At 41.8% G+C, this 17,843-nt stretch overlaps 1 protein-coding gene across 1 annotated transcript in view; it reads left to right on the top strand.

The window, feature by feature from the left end:
- Positions 1–16,622, top strand: part of NAPEPLD (N-acyl phosphatidylethanolamine phospholipase D) — a 35,549-nt gene extending 18,927 nt beyond the window's left edge. The window contains exons 2-5 of the mRNA XM_044280159.1: positions 5,378–5,687; positions 8,708–9,354; positions 13,084–13,198; positions 16,317–16,622. Of these exons, the coding sequence (XP_044136094.1) occupies positions 5,378–5,687; positions 8,708–9,354; positions 13,084–13,198; positions 16,317–16,445 (1,201 nt within the window). The 3' untranslated portion in view covers positions 16,446–16,622. The remainder of the gene's footprint in view (positions 1–5,377; positions 5,688–8,707; positions 9,355–13,083; positions 13,199–16,316) is intronic.
- The last annotated feature ends 1,221 nt before the right edge of the window (positions 16,623–17,843 follow it).

The raw sequence follows: 17,843 nt of genomic DNA, 5'->3' as shown, positions 1-17,843 counted from the left end.
TCGAAACCCGGCATCCCCCATAGATCACCTGTTCCAGAGCAGCGCCAGCGCAGGATTTACACGACTATTGTACATTGTACAGTGAAGGGAGCCTGTAACTGCAGCGCTGCTTCCATCTACTTTAGTGTGATCAGCACTGCGGTTACCAGCTCCATTCATTATACAGTAGACAGAGCTGTGTAGTTTCTGTGCCGGAGATTCTCTGATGCAGCAGATTGGTGGGGGGGGGGGGACAATCCGATATTGATGGCCCGTCCTGAGGATAGACCATGAATATTAAAATACTGGAATACTTCACATTCATGTAGGTAAGTTTTCATTTTGATGAGCTATCCAAACTCACATTAGTTACATCATAAATACCAGGGAGAATGTACCCTAGGTTGGGTAGCAAAGAGTTGTTTTATATTGGGTATTCTGTGCTTTACAGTAGGTATCAGGTTATTTATCTGCATATCTTTATACAATGGTTTTGAATGTCTTGATTTGGAGACAGATTGTCCATTCTGATCACTGCAGGGATTCTTGAATGTTTACTTGGAATGTCCTAGTTGTGAAGATAAAGACTACACTAAAACTCGGAAATGTCATTTTTCCTTTTATAGGTGGGGTAATTTATCAAACTGGTGTAAAGTAGAATTGGCTTAGGCTACGTTCACCGTTTCGGGGATCTCACAAGAGGCCCCAAAACAGATCAGTTCAGGACCATTGCATTCTGAATAGATAAGGATCCGTTCAGAATGCATCAGTATGGCTGCGTTTGGTCTCTGTTCCGCTTTTGAGGCAGAAACCAAAACGCTGCTGGCAGCGTTTTGGTGTCCGCCTGGCGATGCGGAGCCAAACGGATCCGTCCTGACTTACAATGTCAGTCGATGGGGACGGATCTGTTTTCACTCACACAATATGGTGCAATTGAAAACGGATCCGTCCCCCATTGACTTTCGATGTAAGTCAAGTGACTTAGACTTTTTTTTATTTTTTATGAATAATGCAAACAGATCCGTTCTGAACAGAAACAAGCGTTTGCATTATTGGTGCGGATCCGTCTGTGCAGATACAAGACGGATCTGCACCGAATGCAGGTGTGAAAGTAGCCTTAGATGCCGATAGCAAAAATCTGATTCCACCTTTCATTTTACAAAGGAGCTGTCAAAAATGAAAGGTGGAATCTGATTGGTTGCTATGGTCAACTAAGCCTGTTCTAAAAATGTTGTATTTCATGTGGAAACCTGAATACCATGGATATAACCAAAATCACTAAAATAAAGTGGCCTAAATGGGAGGAAATGCTCAAAAAAGCCAAACACTGTTTATAACCGGGGGAGCAATTCCTCCGCATGGGATCCGTTGCTAGCAGCAATCCCCAGCAAAATGCATACAATGGAGGATGTCGGCAGCGGACCACATGTACCACAAAGGCATCCTACGCAAGATGGAATAATGTGTGGATGAATATATACAAATACATAAATCACTGCAAAAGGTGCACCACAATGATATGCAACTGACAATACTGGCTAATCCTCAGGCTGATGTTAAAAACGGAGACTTTAGCCAATGTATTCCAGTCAGGAACACAACAGAGCCCTTTTGCACCACCGTCAAGGTATCTCAGTGTGGCATGGTTCCTACCACTAGACTACCTATGGTGTGTGAACACGGTCTGAAAGGTGCTAAGATCCAACTCGCAGCCAAGCTCCCACATACCTCCATAGTGAGATCACTCATGCAGTGGGAGAAGGGTAAGGCTGTAAGCTCTGCCTATAACAGGCCATGTGACACAGGCTACAGGTGCACTAGAATGTTACCAGCATATAACTGACAGAAAAAGGGGAAATTTGTCTTCCATTTCGGGGTTTTTTCTCCTTGAAGGCTATGTACACCTTTGGGGTCAGTTTTTAAAATTCGTCTTTATAAAAATTAAGGAGCCCTTTATTCTGTAGAGAGTTGGGATGCTCTAGTAGCACCCTTTGGATTTTCTGTCTTTTCAGTCAGACCAGTTGCTGATGGTCTCCTTATCTCTGCTCTCTGACCTCCTAAACACTCATTATAGCTCAGTTCTTATCCTTCTAATGTGTTTATGACCTCTCAATAGTTAGAGATGAGGCTTATTAGATGACATCACAAAGTGAAAGTACCAGTAACACAGCTAGAAAAACTGTTAACCCTTTTTGACATAATGGCTCAATATTTTTAATAAAGGCCAATTGAAAAAATAATTTGCTAAAAATGAGTAACATGCAATCATTAAAAAAATTACCTCTGAAGGTGTATATAGTACACACAAGGATAATAAACTTTGTGATATAGCTTGTTAAAATGAAACCTTTCTGTTATTAGCGACCTCAAAATCCCTGTGTGCTTGGCTGCTCTGTAACTGTCATTCTGAACTCACTTAAAGGGACTCTGTCACCAGTTTCTAACCCCCCCTTTTAAAACTATTGTTCTCTCCATGGTGCCCTTGTAATTACAAAGCTGTTGTTATAAGATAAATCCGCAGTCTAGTTTTGATAAAAAAATCGCTTTTATCTAACCTGTCAATCTTCTGGATAAGGTGCCCAGGGCGTTTCTGAAGGTCTGAATCTGCCGCTCTCCGCCGCCGCCGTTGGTGCCCAGCTCCTCCCATGATCCTTTCAGCGCCACCTGGATGTAATGAAATCCGCCTCCGGCTCTCCTCAGTGCCCCCTCCTCCTTTTCAAAGATCCCGCGCGTGCGCACAGGCCCGGACTTTTAGATTCTGCCTCGTTGAGCGAAGTGCGCATGCACGCGCGAACATGCGCGAATGCGCGAACGCGCGCTTCGCTCAGCGAGGCAGAATCTAAAAGTCCGCACGGGCGCATCAGGCAACGCTGAAAGGGTCAGGGGAGGAGCTGGGCACCAACGGCGGCGGCGGAGAGCGGCAGATTCAGACCTTCAGAAACGCCCTGGGCACCTTATCCAGAAGATTGACAGGTTAGATAAAAGCGATTTTTATCAAAACTAGACGGCGGATTTATCTTATAACAACAGCTTTGTAATGACAAGGGCACCATGGAGAGAACAATAGTTTTAAAAGGGGGGGTTAGAAACTGGTGACAGAGTCCCTTTTAAAAGCACTAGAGTTTGTCACAGAGGGATCACTCTACACAGGGGAGAGATACTGGCCCAGATTTACTAAGCCTGTAGATGGCGTACGCTTAGACAGGCTAGAGTTATCACAGAGGTTCAGGCTGAACGATAAATCTGCTTCAGGGATAGACCCTTTTCAAGTCTATTGGTTTTCTTACTTTGAGACAGAGTTTTACAACAGAATTGCAACAGAATTTTCATGCAGTATGGTGTATCTTAGGCACCCCCCCATTCCAATCAATCTCCACCCATTTTCTGCTAAGCCCCACCTCTTTTCAGACATGACCAGAAAAAAAACAAACATAGAGACCCTAGGTCAGGCATCCTCAAACTGCGGCCCTTCAGCTGTTGCAAAAGTACAATTCCCTGCATGCCCGAACAGCCTTCAGGTATCAGTCTACAGCAGGGCATTCTGGGAGTTGTAGTTTTACAACAGCTGGAGGGCCGCAGTTTGAGGATGCCTGCCCTAGATGCACCAAATTGCACCACTTTTTGGAAAGATTTTTTTACATTATACATTAGTAAATCGGGTGATTCTGTGGGGGAAGGGTGACAAGGCTTCTCATTCAGGACCCAGTACTCATTCATTAGGTGCAGACACAGTATTGTGGGCTGGTAGACAAAGTGCAGTGCTTCTGAGTCTAAGTGAACATTAGAGAAACTGGCAATTAGAGGTTGAGCCTGAAGAGGTAGAAAACTGATTTTAAAAATGCCTGATAACGGTAATAATTGGGTTGCAAATCCTGATCTTGCTCAAGCATACCCACTTATCTGGAAAGGAAATCTTGTTGCTAATTCTTTGAAGCAGCATTCACTATTCATCTATTCTACATGTCCTAGTGTGTCACCTCAAGCCATTGTAATGCATGAATACTATACATGGCAGTTCACATCTGTATACTCATTCCAGTTCTCCTACTACCGTATGTGTCCACAATCTGCCATGGAATGAATAGAAAGCATGGAGGACATCGGTTACTGATGTTAATAGGGATGGAGGTTTTGTGCAAAGCTATGTCATGTCTACTAGTAGTAGGCAAGACCTGACAATGCACAACGTCTTGTTGGGAACCCAATGTGTCTTCCCACTAAATAAAATATGTCAACACAACCTCCAGATTGGCCATGTTAAGAGCGTCATAGTCCCTGGTAACAGGGACTATACCCATTCTATGAAAAAAAGTTAAGGTGCTACATGTAAAGATTCTTAAAAAGGATATGCTAAACATTTAAAGGGAACCTGTCACCGGGATTTTGGGTATAGAGCTGAGAACATGGGTTGCTAGATGGCCGCTAGGACATCCGCAATACCCAGTCCCCATAGCTCTGTGTGCTTTTATTGTGTAAAAAAACAGATTTAATACATATGCAAATGAACCTGAGATGAGTCCTGTATGTGACTCATCTCAGGGACAGGACTCCTCTCAGGTTAATTTGCATATGTATCAAATCGTTTTTTTGATACAATAAAAGCACACAGAGCTATGGGGACTGGGTATTGCGGATGTGCTAGCGGCCATCTAGCAACCCATGTCCTTAGCTCTAAACACAAAATCCCGGTGACAGGTTCCCTTTAAGATGATTGATATGCATTAGAAAGAACAGTCATGCTTTTAGTGGCAGCCAGGGTGGATTTGATTTAAATCAAACTGATTTAAATTACTAGTCAGTAAGGCTTGATTTAAATCGTAGTTTTCTACATGAAGACAAATTCTTGCTGGTATAACTTATAATATGCAAGTAGATGAAGATTTGTAGAATAACAACATTTCATATTAGTTTGATTAGGTTGATTCTGTATTCATAGGTTTGTAGAAGTTAGGATTAAGGTCTTTTTCTCAACTCTGTTCATGTTATAACATTTTTGCTGTGAAGAAGAGGCATGTGATCTCTGCTGAGTCAAATTCAGTTTTGAGAACTGCAAAAGTAAACCAAGCATCTGTGATAATATCTTGTAGGCAGAGAAACTACCCAGTAATCTTACAAAAACCTCTGGAAGAGCATGGCATTGTGAATGGATTAATGGAATTTGTTTACCCAAAAAATGAAACATACAGCCTTATTCTACAAAATTAAAAAAAGTAATTTTTATTTCATGATGGAATAGCCTTTGGATGGTAATATATTTTCCTCAAAAAGCTTTTTATATAAAAAAAATCCCATTTTAAATTAAAAAAAAAACTGATATTATATATATTTTTTTTTAAATCATTGATTTTTATCCACCCTGGTGGCAGCTAAACAAACTTACTACTCTGTATCATTTTAGATTACAGAAGCTGTTAGAAGGAGATCACAACGACGATGAAGGTTTAACCTCTACCAACCAGTACCCAAAAGAGACAGTACGGAAACGTCAGAACTCAACCCGCAGCTCCAGAAGTAGTGACTCCTCTCATTCTTCAAGAAAGAGCTTCAAGCTGGATGTCAGATTAGAAGAAGATGTTACCAAGTCGGTCAAGAGTAAAAATGGTAGATTCATCAACCCTTGGCCCACATGGAAGAGCCCTACTCTTAGAAGTACTGTTAAATGGGCTGTAACTGAGAAAGACAACAGCAGTGTGCCAAGTTCAAAAGAGGTATTTCCTATGTCCGCCTGCAGTGGCCAATGGGTGCACAAATTTGAAGGTATTACCTCCATAAACTTGTCCAACCATTGGCCACTGTTGCCCTATATGTTGACCACAGATGAATCACTGACCACCATTCCTTACTCTCCTAATACTTTGTTAGGATTGTATCCAATGCTCTGTTACTGAACAGCCTGGACTCCAGACTGACACATTTTACACTACACTGATACATTGCAGCTGACTTTCAGGAAAGATATTTGTGCTGCTGATGTATTTATCTCATAGAGGATTATGTTCACTGGATACAATTGTAGAAAATAATAATAGAGGAACAGCACAACATAAAGTCATAAGAATGCTCCAGAATTGTCATTTCATGTGGAATACAATAATTTACTAAAACAGACAGCTCAGGAGTGATGACAGGTCCTCTTTACCACCTAACTGTTTTGCCTGAGTCCAGCTCCGGGTGTGGGATAAGTTCTTACCTGTTCTGCCTGAGCTGAGCTGGGGCAGAAAGTGGAGGGGGAGCTGCCTTTAGATGCTGCTATCTCCTGAATGGTAGCAGCTAGAAACATGCAACTGGTCTTGTTTACAAGACCAAAATGACAGCATTAGTTTCAGCCAAACAGGAGAAATCACTGTCAGAAATCAAGGCGGAAATAATCACGGGTAAAACCTACTTTCAGTTTCATTCACTGCATCCTGATTTCTATCAGTGATATCTTCCCATATACTGAACAGATTGCTGTCATTCTGGTATCATCTGAAAGCTTGGAATGTCTCTAGCTGACCAGAGAGATGAACAGCTAAAGCAGCTGCCCCCTCCCCTTCAGCCTGGAGGAGAATGAGAGAGCAGCTGCAGAGCTGACAGGCTGTAGGGGGAGAGAAAAAACTGTAAAAAAAGCATAGATGTGATGTGGTATTATAATCAGTGTACAGACCCACATAATAAAGTGAACGCCGTAAATAAAAATAAATGCTTTTTTTTATCTTTCCCCCTAAAAATAAAATAATAAAACTTATTTAATACACTATATACCCCAAAAATGGTTCCTAAAAAACCTACAACTCATACCACAAAATAAAAAATTTAGAAGAAAAAAATAAAACGTTATGACTGCTAGAACACAATGGGAGAAAATATTTTTGGTCTGTAAGGCTAAAATTTGTGATGTCATTAAGGGGTTACAAATTCAATAGTGACCCCTGAATTGTGCGCCAACAACATTTACTGCAGACACACATTACAAATCTACAATAAAAAAGTGACATTTTTGGGAGGGTATTTCCAATTTTAGGAGGTTAAAGATATTGTCCAGCGGACCTATGGAGGGAATCATTGTTACCCGCTCCCCTGATACACTGTTCCAACTCCCTCTACTGCATTCCAGTTCCCACTTGCTAGCTTCTAGAATGGGCATGGGTCATGTGTGCTAATGTTCGGCAGGGAAGGGGGACTGTCCAAAAGTGCTTAAAAGCCGTTATAAGGCAGGTGTTTCTCAGAATGTACTTTCTTTCCCTATTTGGTGAATCATGTTACAGCCTCTCTCATTCCTTAAAGGTGTTGTCCAGGATTTTCATATTGATGGGCTATCCTCAGGACAGGCCTTTAATAACAGATTGGCGAGGGTTCTTCACCCTGCACCACTCACAATCAGCTGTTTTGCTGTACCTCTGGCATCAGAAGTCAGCGGTGGAACTAGACAACTCTGTCCATTGTTTAGTGGACACAGCTAGTAACTTCAATGTTGCTGCCATACTTTTTGTGGAATAACCCCTTTAACATAGCAGTAAGGAATTATAGGGGTTGTGCAGCCGTTAATATTGATGACCAGTCATCAGGATAGGTCATCAATATCTGTTAGTGGGGGTCTGAAACCCGGCACCCCCGCCAATTAGTTGTGAGACGAGGCAGTGCTCCATGCAAGCTTTGCTTCTTGGTCTTCACGCTACGACTCATCTCCTGTGAAGTGGTGGTGTAGTGCAATTACAAGCACTTGAATGGAGCGGGTACTTGTGTCAGGCCTCATGCACACGGACGTATTCTCATTCAGTTTTTTTTGCGGACCGTATACGGAACCATTCATTTCAATGCAAAAAAAACAGAAGGTACTCCGTGTGCATTCCATGTCCGTATTTCCGTTCCGCCCAAAACATGTCCTATTATTCTCCGCATTATGGAGAATGATAGCACTGATCTGCTAGGGGCCAGCTGTTCCGGTCCGCAAAATACGGAATGCACATGGATGTCATCCGTATTTTTTGCAGATCCGTTTTTGCGGACCGCAAAATACATATGGTCGTGTGCATGAGGCCTAACACTGCCATTCCGAGATGCAGTGCAGGGTAATGGACAGGAAGCGGTGCTCGCATGGAGTCCAGCCTCCACTTCAAATAGCTGATCAGCGGGGATTTCGGGTGTCACACCCTCGCCAATCTGATATTCATGACCTATCCTGACGATAGGTCATCAATATTAATGGCTGGACAGCCCCTTTAAATTTGGAACTTCCAGACATGGTACCACACCTGTAGTATTACACTGGGTTCAGACCTGAGCGTTTTCCTACGTGCTGTAAAACGCTCAACAGGCAAGAACCAATGATTCCCTAAAACGCTGTAAAAACGACCGACGCCCCAAGAAGTACAGGAGCTTCTTTGGGGCGTCTTGTCGCGCGTTCCCATACATAGACTTCAGCGGGAACGCGCGACAATGAGCGTTCGCTTGTCTCTGTATGCACTATTGCAAACGCCCGTACAATCGCGCATACAGAGCGTACGTTCAGTACGCTCAGGTCTGAACCCAGCCTTAGGGCTCTTCTCCTTTAGGGTACATTCACATGACCATGTTTTGCAGACCGCAAAACACTTGTGGATACCGGCCACTTGTGTTCCACATAACCCCTTAAAATTATTTTGTACTTTTAATTCTTCAAATATATGGGTTTAGCATAGTATTTTAGATGTGACGTTTTGCATCATTTTGAATACATTTAAATATGTGAATCTTTTTTTCTTTTTAGGAACTTGACCGGGAACTTCCTGTTATTGAACCCTATTTTGTACAGCACCCTGAGCTTACTGGCAAAACAGAAAATGGCATAAGGATCACTTGGCTGGGCCATGCGTCTGTCATGGTGGAAATGGATGATTTGGTATTTCTTACTGATCCCGTCTTCAGTGAGCGGGCCTCTCCGTTTAGCTTTGCAGGTCCCAAACGGTTTCGTGGGCCACCGTGCACTATAGAGCAGCTTCCCAAAATAGATGCCGTTGTGATAAGCCACAATCACTATGATCACCTGGATTACGGCACTGTACTGGGCCTGAATGCCCGTTTTGGTACTGAGTTGAGATGGTTTGTTCCCTTGGGTCTCTTGACCTGGATGCAGAGCTGTGGCTGCGAAAATGTAATTGAACTGGACTGGTGGGAACAAAACTGTGTCCCTGGGCATGATGAAGTGACCTTTGTTTTTACTCCATGTCAACACTGGTGCAAGAGGACACCGTTTGATGACAACAAAGTACTCTGGGGTAGCTGGTCTGTACTTGGACCCTCGAATAGGTTTTATTTTGCAGGAGATACTGGCTATTGTGCTGCATTTGAACAGATTGGAAAAAGATTTGGTCCTTTTGACGTAGCAGCAATTCCTATTGGAGCCTATGAACCAAGGTATGGCGTTCAATGCTAAAGCCAGGTTTCAAAATATTCATGGAGGGGCATTTGCTATTAGATTTATGGCTCTTTTTGGTGAATATTTGTTGCATGTAATTTTGTAAATTTTGTGCCGTTTGCCTCTTTAACGCCACTTGACACCACTTTCTACAGTGTTCTATGTTTATGACAAGTGAATGGGTTTTCACCTGTTATAGACTACATGTATTATTTGCAAACAATTTCAAATGTTGCAAAAACATCACAACCTACACCATACTTCCCCCGGTCTACTTTTACATATATAGGTTTGTTATTTCAAAAATGTGGCGCAGACACAAAAAGCAAAGACATACTTGAAAATGACCGTAAAAGATAAATATCCCTATGGTGCTTCATTAAAGAGTCTCTGTCTCCCGGTTCAAGCCTACCCTATCAGGCATATATCCTGGTAGGGCTAATGACACATACGAAAACCATACCTTTATTTCTCATGTAGTAGGTCCGGTATGGCTGAAAAAAGCAACTTTTAAAAATATGCAAATGAGGAATTCGAGCACTCAGAGGCGGGCTTATGCCTTCCGAGCACTGCTTCTGCGACGTCGCCCGTTCCTTGCTAATGCCGGCCTTCTGCACCTAATCACACCCCCATGTCCTTTGATTGACAGCTCAAGACTTGCCGGTCTAGCGCTGATATCCCGCGCCTGGTCACTCGCATCTGCGCCGGCGCGAGCGCACTGGATCTTTTCCTTCCTGTCTTGTGTGTATGTCTAGTGCGCACTCGCCATCATGGAAGCGAGTACACAGGTGCAGGATATCAGCGCTAGACCAGTGGTTCTAGTGTGTGCTGTCAATCAATGGACATAGGGGTGTGATTAGGTGCAGAAGGCCGGCATTTGCAAGGAATGGGGGCGTCACAAAAGCAGTGCTCGGAAGGCATAAGCCCGCCTCCCAGTGCTTGAATTCCTCATTTGCTAATTTTTTACAGTTGCTTTTTCGGCCATATCGGACCTACTACAGGACAAATAAAATGTTTTTTGTCTGCGTTATCGGCCCTACCAGGATATATGCCTGGTAGGGTAGGCTTCAACCGGGTGACAGAGCCTCTTTAAAGCTTGGGCATGACCTATGCTGGCAGGCTTAAAGAGGGAGGGAGGACTGGAAAGTGTGCCCATCCAATGTAAGTGTGGATACTCGTGCTCAGTAAATTCTCTGGAGAATACCTGATGTTTAGTCATTTACTTTAGGACTAAGTGTTATCTTTATATAACTCTTTTCACTCGCTGAGGTCCACACATAGCATTTACAGTGGGATGCGAAAGTTTGGGCAACCTTGTTAATCGTCATGATTTTCCTGTATAAATCGTTGGTTGTTACGATAAAAAATGTCAGTTAAATATATCATATAGGAGACACACACAGTGATATTTGAGAAGTGAAATGAAGTTTATTGGATTTACAGAAAGTGTGCTATAATTGTTTAAACAAAATTAGGCAGGTGCATAAATTTGGGTACTGTTGTCATTTTATTGATTCCAAAACCTTTAGAACTAATTATTGGAACTCAAAATGGCTTGGTAAGCTCAGTGACCCCTGACCTACATACACAGGTGAATCCAATTATGAGAAAGAGTATTTAAGGGGGTCAATTGTAAGTTTCCCTCCTCTTTTAATTTTCTCTGAAGAGTAGCAACATGGGGGTCTCAAAACAACTCTCAAATGACCTGAAGACAAAGATTGTTCACCATCATGGTTTAGGGGATGGATACAGAAAGCTGTCTCAGAGATTTCAGCTGTCTGTTTCCACCGTTAGGAACATATTGAGGAAATGGAAGACCACAGGCTCAATTCAAGTTAATGCTCGAAGTGGCAGACCAAGAAAAATTTTGGATAGACAGAAGCGACAAATGGTGAGAACAGTCGGGGTCAACCCACAGACCAGAACCAAAGACCTACAACATCATCTTGCTGCAGCTGGAGTCACTGTGCATCGTTCAACCATTCGGTGCACTTTACACAAGGAGATGCTGTATGCGAGAGTGATGCAGAGGAAGCCTTTTCTCCACCCACAGCACAAAAAAGTGCCGCTTGAGGTGGGCTAAAGCACATTTGGACAAGCCAGCTTCATTTTGGAATAAGGTGCTGTGGACTGATGAAACTAAAATTTAGTTATTTGGCCATAACAAGGGGCGTTATGCATGGAGGAAAAAGAACACAGCATTCCAAGAAAAACACCTGCTACCTACAGTAAAATATGGTGGTGGTTCCATCATGCAGTGGGGCTGTGTAGCCAGTGCAGGGACTGGGAATCTTGGCAAAGTTGAGGGACGCATGGATTCCACTCAGTATCAGCAGATTCTGGAGACCAATGTCCAGGAATCAGTGACAAAGCTGAAGCTGCACCAGGGCTGGACCTTTCAACAAGAAAACGACCCTAAACACTGCTCAAAATCCACTAAGGCATTTATGCAGAGGAACAAGTACAACGTTCTGGAATGGCCATCTCAGTCCCCAGACCTGAATATAATTGAAAATCTGTGGTGTGACTTAAAGAGAGCTGTCCATGCTCTGAAGCCATCAAACCTGAATGAACTAAAGATGTTTTGTAAAGAGGAATGGTCCAAAATACCTTCAACCAGAATCCAGACTCTCATTGGAACCTACAGGAAGCGTTTAGAGGCTGTAATTTCTGCAAAAGGAGGATCTACTAAATATTGATTTCATTTCTTTTTTGTGGTGCCCAAATTTATGCACCTGCCTAATTTTGTTTAAACAATTATAGCACACTTTCTGTAAATCCAATAAACTTCATTTCACTTCTCAAATATCACTGTGTGTGTCTCCTATATGATATATTTAACTGACATCTTTTATCGTAACAACCAACGATTTATACAGGAAAATCATGATGATTAACAAGGTTGCCCAAACTTTCGCATCCCACTGTATATGTAATTAGGCCCCCTAGCTACCAAAGCACAATTACAATTTTGATGTGGCAGGGGTCTTTAGGCCCCCTCAGGTGCAACTGGCAACTCTGCATTCCCTATAGTCATGCCACTGCTCCCATTATTCAGTGGATTGTAAACCAATATTTAATGGCCTTCCATGCTACTGTTAGCCACCCTAGAGCCTTCCATTTAAGGCAGGTATGTCCAAACTGCGGCCCTCCAGCTGTTGCAAAACTACAACTCCCAGCATGCTCTAATAGCTGTAGACTATCCAGGCATGCTGGGAGTTGTAGTTTTGGAACAGCTGGAGGGCCGCAGTTTGGACATGCCTGATTTAAGGTATACCAGCCTGGCAAACAACAAGCATTTGGCACATGCTGAGTGAATGGGGTCTATGGATATATTTAGTGTATGTGCCAGGAGCTTTCCCATTTCATACCCCAAACCTGCCACATTGAACATGGCATCTAATCTGCATGCAGCATGGTATAGAGCAGGAGGAGCTGAGCAGATTGATGTAGTGTTTTGTGGGAAAATATTCAGCACAACTTGTCATTTTTATTTTTAATTATTTTTATAATCTATGTCTGTTCATGGCATGTTGGATTTCTTCTTTGCTGGAAAAAAATGTTGACACTTCATTGTCATAGACAGTGAGGCATATCTCATGTACACTGACGCAGAACTGACTGCAACATGCAGGACTTTTCTCTCCCCTATTTTTGACGAACCTGTGACTAAAGCCCCAAACGGAGCCTCCAGTGCAGTTGTGAATTAGTTATGTTTTTTTTTTTAGGTGGTTTATGAAAAGCCAGCACATTGACCCAGAAGAAGCAGTAAGAATCCATGCTGATGTTCGTGCCAAGAAATCTGTTGGAATTCACTGGGGAACTTTTGCTTTAGCAAACGAGGTTTGTCCTAGCCTATATTTGTCATTCTAAATTGAATTGCCATACAATTGCATCGAAAATCAAAATGCCCTTAGGCTGTAGACTTAAAGGCTATGTACACCTTCCGGAGTAATTATTTTTTTATGATTGCATTTTACTCATTTTGGGCTTAAAATAATTTTTTCAATTGTTTTTTGCTAAAAAATATTTAGAAGATTTGTCATAAAGCAATAACTTATGCCTAGCTGTGAGAATCGTACCTTTACTTTGTGCCGGTCATCTATTAAGCCTATCTCTAAATTACCAACAGCTTATTTTAAGCCACATTGAGCTATAATGAGCGTTTATGAGATGACTGATAAGGAGCCATCAACTAAGCTGCTTGACGGAACACAGTAATAACAGAGCATGCTACTAGAGAATTTCAACTCTCTACAGAAAAAGGGGCTCAAAAGTTTTAAAGACCAATGGAAATTTTTTTATTTTAGCGCAAAATGTGCAAAAGATGCAATAGTAAAAAAAAATGCCCCCTAAAGGTGTCCTTAGCCTTTAAGAATGTTTCTGTCAACTGCCACTTATGAAGTCGCAAAAGCAAGTGACGTTGGCCACCCTATTCTTGTCCAGTATGTAGCCTTAAAGGGAGCTTGTTCTGTTGAACACGGTTTTGATTGGTGGACAGCATGTTATAGAGCAGTAGCTGAGCAGATTGATATATAGCTTCCAATCGGAACCCCAGCAGTGTAATCGCGGGGCTCTGATCGGTAACCATGGCAGCCAGGACGCTACTGAAGCCCTGGCTGTCATGGTAAGCTCCCTGCTGCTGTGTGCACTATGCACAGGGCTGCAGGGAGAGTGTGAAGTCCTATTCACACTAATAGAGCTCTATTAGGGTGAATAGGACAAGGGATTAAAAGATCCCGGGTTCTAGTCCCTAAGGGGTGGAAATGGTTATTAAATAAGAAGTTAAAAAATAACAAACACCAAAATATTAAGTTTAAATCACCCCATTTCCCAATTTTACATATAAAATATATAAACAATAAATAAATAAACATTTTGCCACGTTCGAAAAGTCCAAGCTATTAAAATATCTCCTATGCAGTGAACGCCATAACAAAAAAAACAAAGCTGCGATTCGCCATTTTTTGGTCACCTCGTCCCCCCAAAAAATAGGATAGGACTGTTCTATTACAGGTCGGATGTTCCATAAAATGTGGAATGCACGCAACTTTTTTGGTGTTTTATATTTTTCGCGTGGTATCGAGTTTCGCAATACTTTTTATGGTATCGAAATCAAATCAAAATTTGGATATTATGACAACCCTAGTCTACAGATTGTGCTACATCACTTTAAGGAGAAGGCAAAAGGCAGCATGGCTGGCATCAGCGGACCCCAGTGATAAACCTCTAACCTGTGACATGATTTGGACTCTGGTGTTGCCTCTTGTGTTATCACCACCCTTAAGATATCCAGCTTCCCTTATCCTTGACAACCCAATGATGCCTTCCTCCATGGCCTCACAATCCAATGGAGCCCATGCCTCTAGAGGGGCAGCTTTCATATTTCCTGACAGCTTTAGGTCTAGAAGCTTAACATATAGGTTGACCCACGTTGTGACGTCACCACCCGCCATGCTGTCATCCTTTGCACTGATGTTCTACAGGGGCCCAGCTCATGTCCCTAACAACCAGCCTTGACTCCTAGATGACTCAGTCCTGGTTGATTTCCCCAATGCAGTGATTGTCATCCCCAGTATCATCATGCCTGCAGTGTCATCATCCACAATGAAGCCTTAAAGGGGATGCCTCCTGCCACTATTACAGCCCTGTGCAAGCACTTGAGAGCTGGGTTAGCACATTGTAGAATGGATGTATATATTTGGTAAGGAAATGTTCACACTGGAAATCAAGTGAAAATAATCAGCTTTTATTTTCAGACCTGATGCAGACATTTTAAATGCAGAGCATTGCCAATCCTTTTTAGAATTCTCTCTTTTTTTTATTGAGGGTAGATTCACACAACTTTGCATGTTGCAGTCTGCAAAATACGTATGACATTCATGTTGCATCCCTTTTTTTATGCAGACTTATTGGGGGACATTTACTAAGCATGTTGCGCCAAAATTATGGTGTGAAATGCGCCAACAGAATGGCGTTCTGATTGGCGCCAAATATATCAACTATTTTCTCCAGAATTTTCACCATAAAGAATGTGTCACCCCAGAAACGAGTTGAAAATGTCAAAGAGGGCAGGGCTAACAAATTGGTGCATATTACGCCTCATTTATCATCCTCTTATCAGCAGAAATGGCTCAAATTGTTGCGGACAATTAAGACAACTTATGTGGTGGTGTTTTGTGTAAAAAGTCGCATTTATGGCATAAAGATGTCAATTTTTGTCAAAGTTGCATATATGAAAAGTAAAACCAACTCATTGTGGGAGCAAGTGATAGGTAAGTAATTAAACAGGATGCATTTATTTTTATCTAATATAAATGAGCCAAACAGGGTTTTATCAGGAAATTCACATAAAAAAACAAAACAATAACTAAAAACGCCCCTAGTCTAAGACAAAAGTCTCAATTTACCATAGGAAATGTCGCAAATATGCTTTAAAAGTATCATTTTAGTGCCATCGCCGTTAAAATCTCACAAATCGAGAGAAATAGGTGGATAATCAAGTTTATATTAAAAAGAAAGTCACACTTTAAAAGTGGTGTGTGCCTTTTGATATATGAGGTGAAACAGATCACCACTTTTGATTTGTAATGTTGGTATTTTTTTGGCGCAAATGATGCCATTATTGATAAATGTCCCCCAGTGACTTCAATGGGCCCGTGTCCGCATTTTCAGCCACGAATAGTACATGTTTTATCCTTTGCAGAACTGACATATGGATGTGGAAAGAATGTGGAAGACACACAGGCATTTTGTGGTCATCAAAATACAGTCGCGTGAATGCCCCCTAATTCTGCATGTAAATCCACAGATTCAGATCAGATTACTATGGCATTATTATGCGGGGTTTCTGCGTTTAGGTCATTACATATTCACATTCTCTCTTACTTTTTCATAATTTTAAAGAACAAGTTAGATATATGCAAACAAATTTGTAATAAGTGTTTATCTTCCCTTGTAGCATTACCTGGACCCGCCAATAAAACTAAAAGAAGCCCTCGAGCAGTACGGCCTTACGTCAGAAGACTTCTTTGTCATGAACCATGGAGACTCCAGACTCCTGAACACAGACAGTGATAATGAAGGATAAGTGAAGACCCGACTGAAATTATTTGTATTGAGATGCAGTATTTTATCCTAAGAAGATTTTGGTCATACTTTTTCCCAATGGCCTACACCAAAGTGTATTTAGACACTGACATAGGATCGATCAATGCAGTTAACCATCGATTTACTTGAATAATAAATAAAAAAAATAATAATTAGATTTCTTAACCATGGTCTTCCAACCATTTGTGCTCTGGTCTAGCACATTAGCTGTGTGCATATTGCTTTCTGACTGAACTTTTTTTTTAAAGAATTGTGCCTTTCCTAGAACAGAACCTTCTGTGACATGTACTGTACGTTTTTGCCTGTGCTCACATGCAGCATGTACATTGTTTAGCTGTATTGTGCTATTTTACCCTCATACTACTGCAGCGGAGCTGTAATCTTGACATTATCAGTACTGTACCTGTATATATCCGCTGGAGCTCAATGCAGCTCTAACCAGGGCGCCTACTTCAGAATAGCACTGTATTTCTCTTTCATTTCAATGAACAGAACAAGTTTTACTGGTACACAGTTTTCAGGTGAACAAACTGGTCCCTCACAGGTACTTGTCTTGTGATAGCTCTTTTGTAACACACTCGTTTTCAGAACTAATTAAAGTCTGTGAGGCCATTTTTGTAGCCAGACGGACCACATTGAAATCAGTGGACCCATTTTTAATGGCCATTTAGACAAGAGTGCACCCGTCTTAACTGCCATTAAAAACGAGTACACTGTCTAAAAAGGGAAGGACCTCATCCACTGTGACCTCACATGATCACACAGAGAGTGTCAAGTCCTGCTGTCTGCAGTGAGGAGCGACTGACCCGCAAGTGGAGTTAAATTTTTTTTTTCTGCATAAGCAGAATAGGAGCCATGAAGGAGGGCATTATTCCTACTGGGAAGCACCATACTGGGGTATTAATTATACTGGGGGGCATTATGGGGGTCATTATATATAATGAGCGCACTTCAGGGGGTTGGGATTAGAGATGAGCGAATTTCATATTTTATCACCAAACGAAGCGTGAACGAATTTCAAAAGCAGAATTGCGTTATGGATTCCGTTACCACGGACCATAACGCAATTCTATGACAGAATGTATAATGGAATGCCTTTAGAAGTCTATGGGCTGCATAACGGATCTGTCCTATTTTCGTTATGCAGAGGAGTCCTTTCTTATGCATTCAGTCCTAAAATTGCATTATAGTCCACGGTAACGGAATTAACAACGCAATTTTGCTTCTACCATCAAACGAAGCGTGAACGAATTTCATAACATGAAATTCACTCATCTCTAGTTGGGATGTTAAACATGAAATCCAAACATTTTTAATGGCCATTAATAACGGCCAAGCAAAATGAATAGACGGACAGAAAATGGCCATTATTATCACT

The sequence above is a fragment of the Bufo gargarizans genome, chromosome 2 (assembly GCF_014858855.1).
Source record: "Bufo gargarizans isolate SCDJY-AF-19 chromosome 2, ASM1485885v1, whole genome shotgun sequence".
Taxonomy (NCBI): Eukaryota; Metazoa; Chordata; class Amphibia; order Anura; family Bufonidae; genus Bufo; species Bufo gargarizans.
Note: the sequence above shows the minus strand (reverse complement) of the source record. Positions and strands in the feature narration are given on the sequence as shown.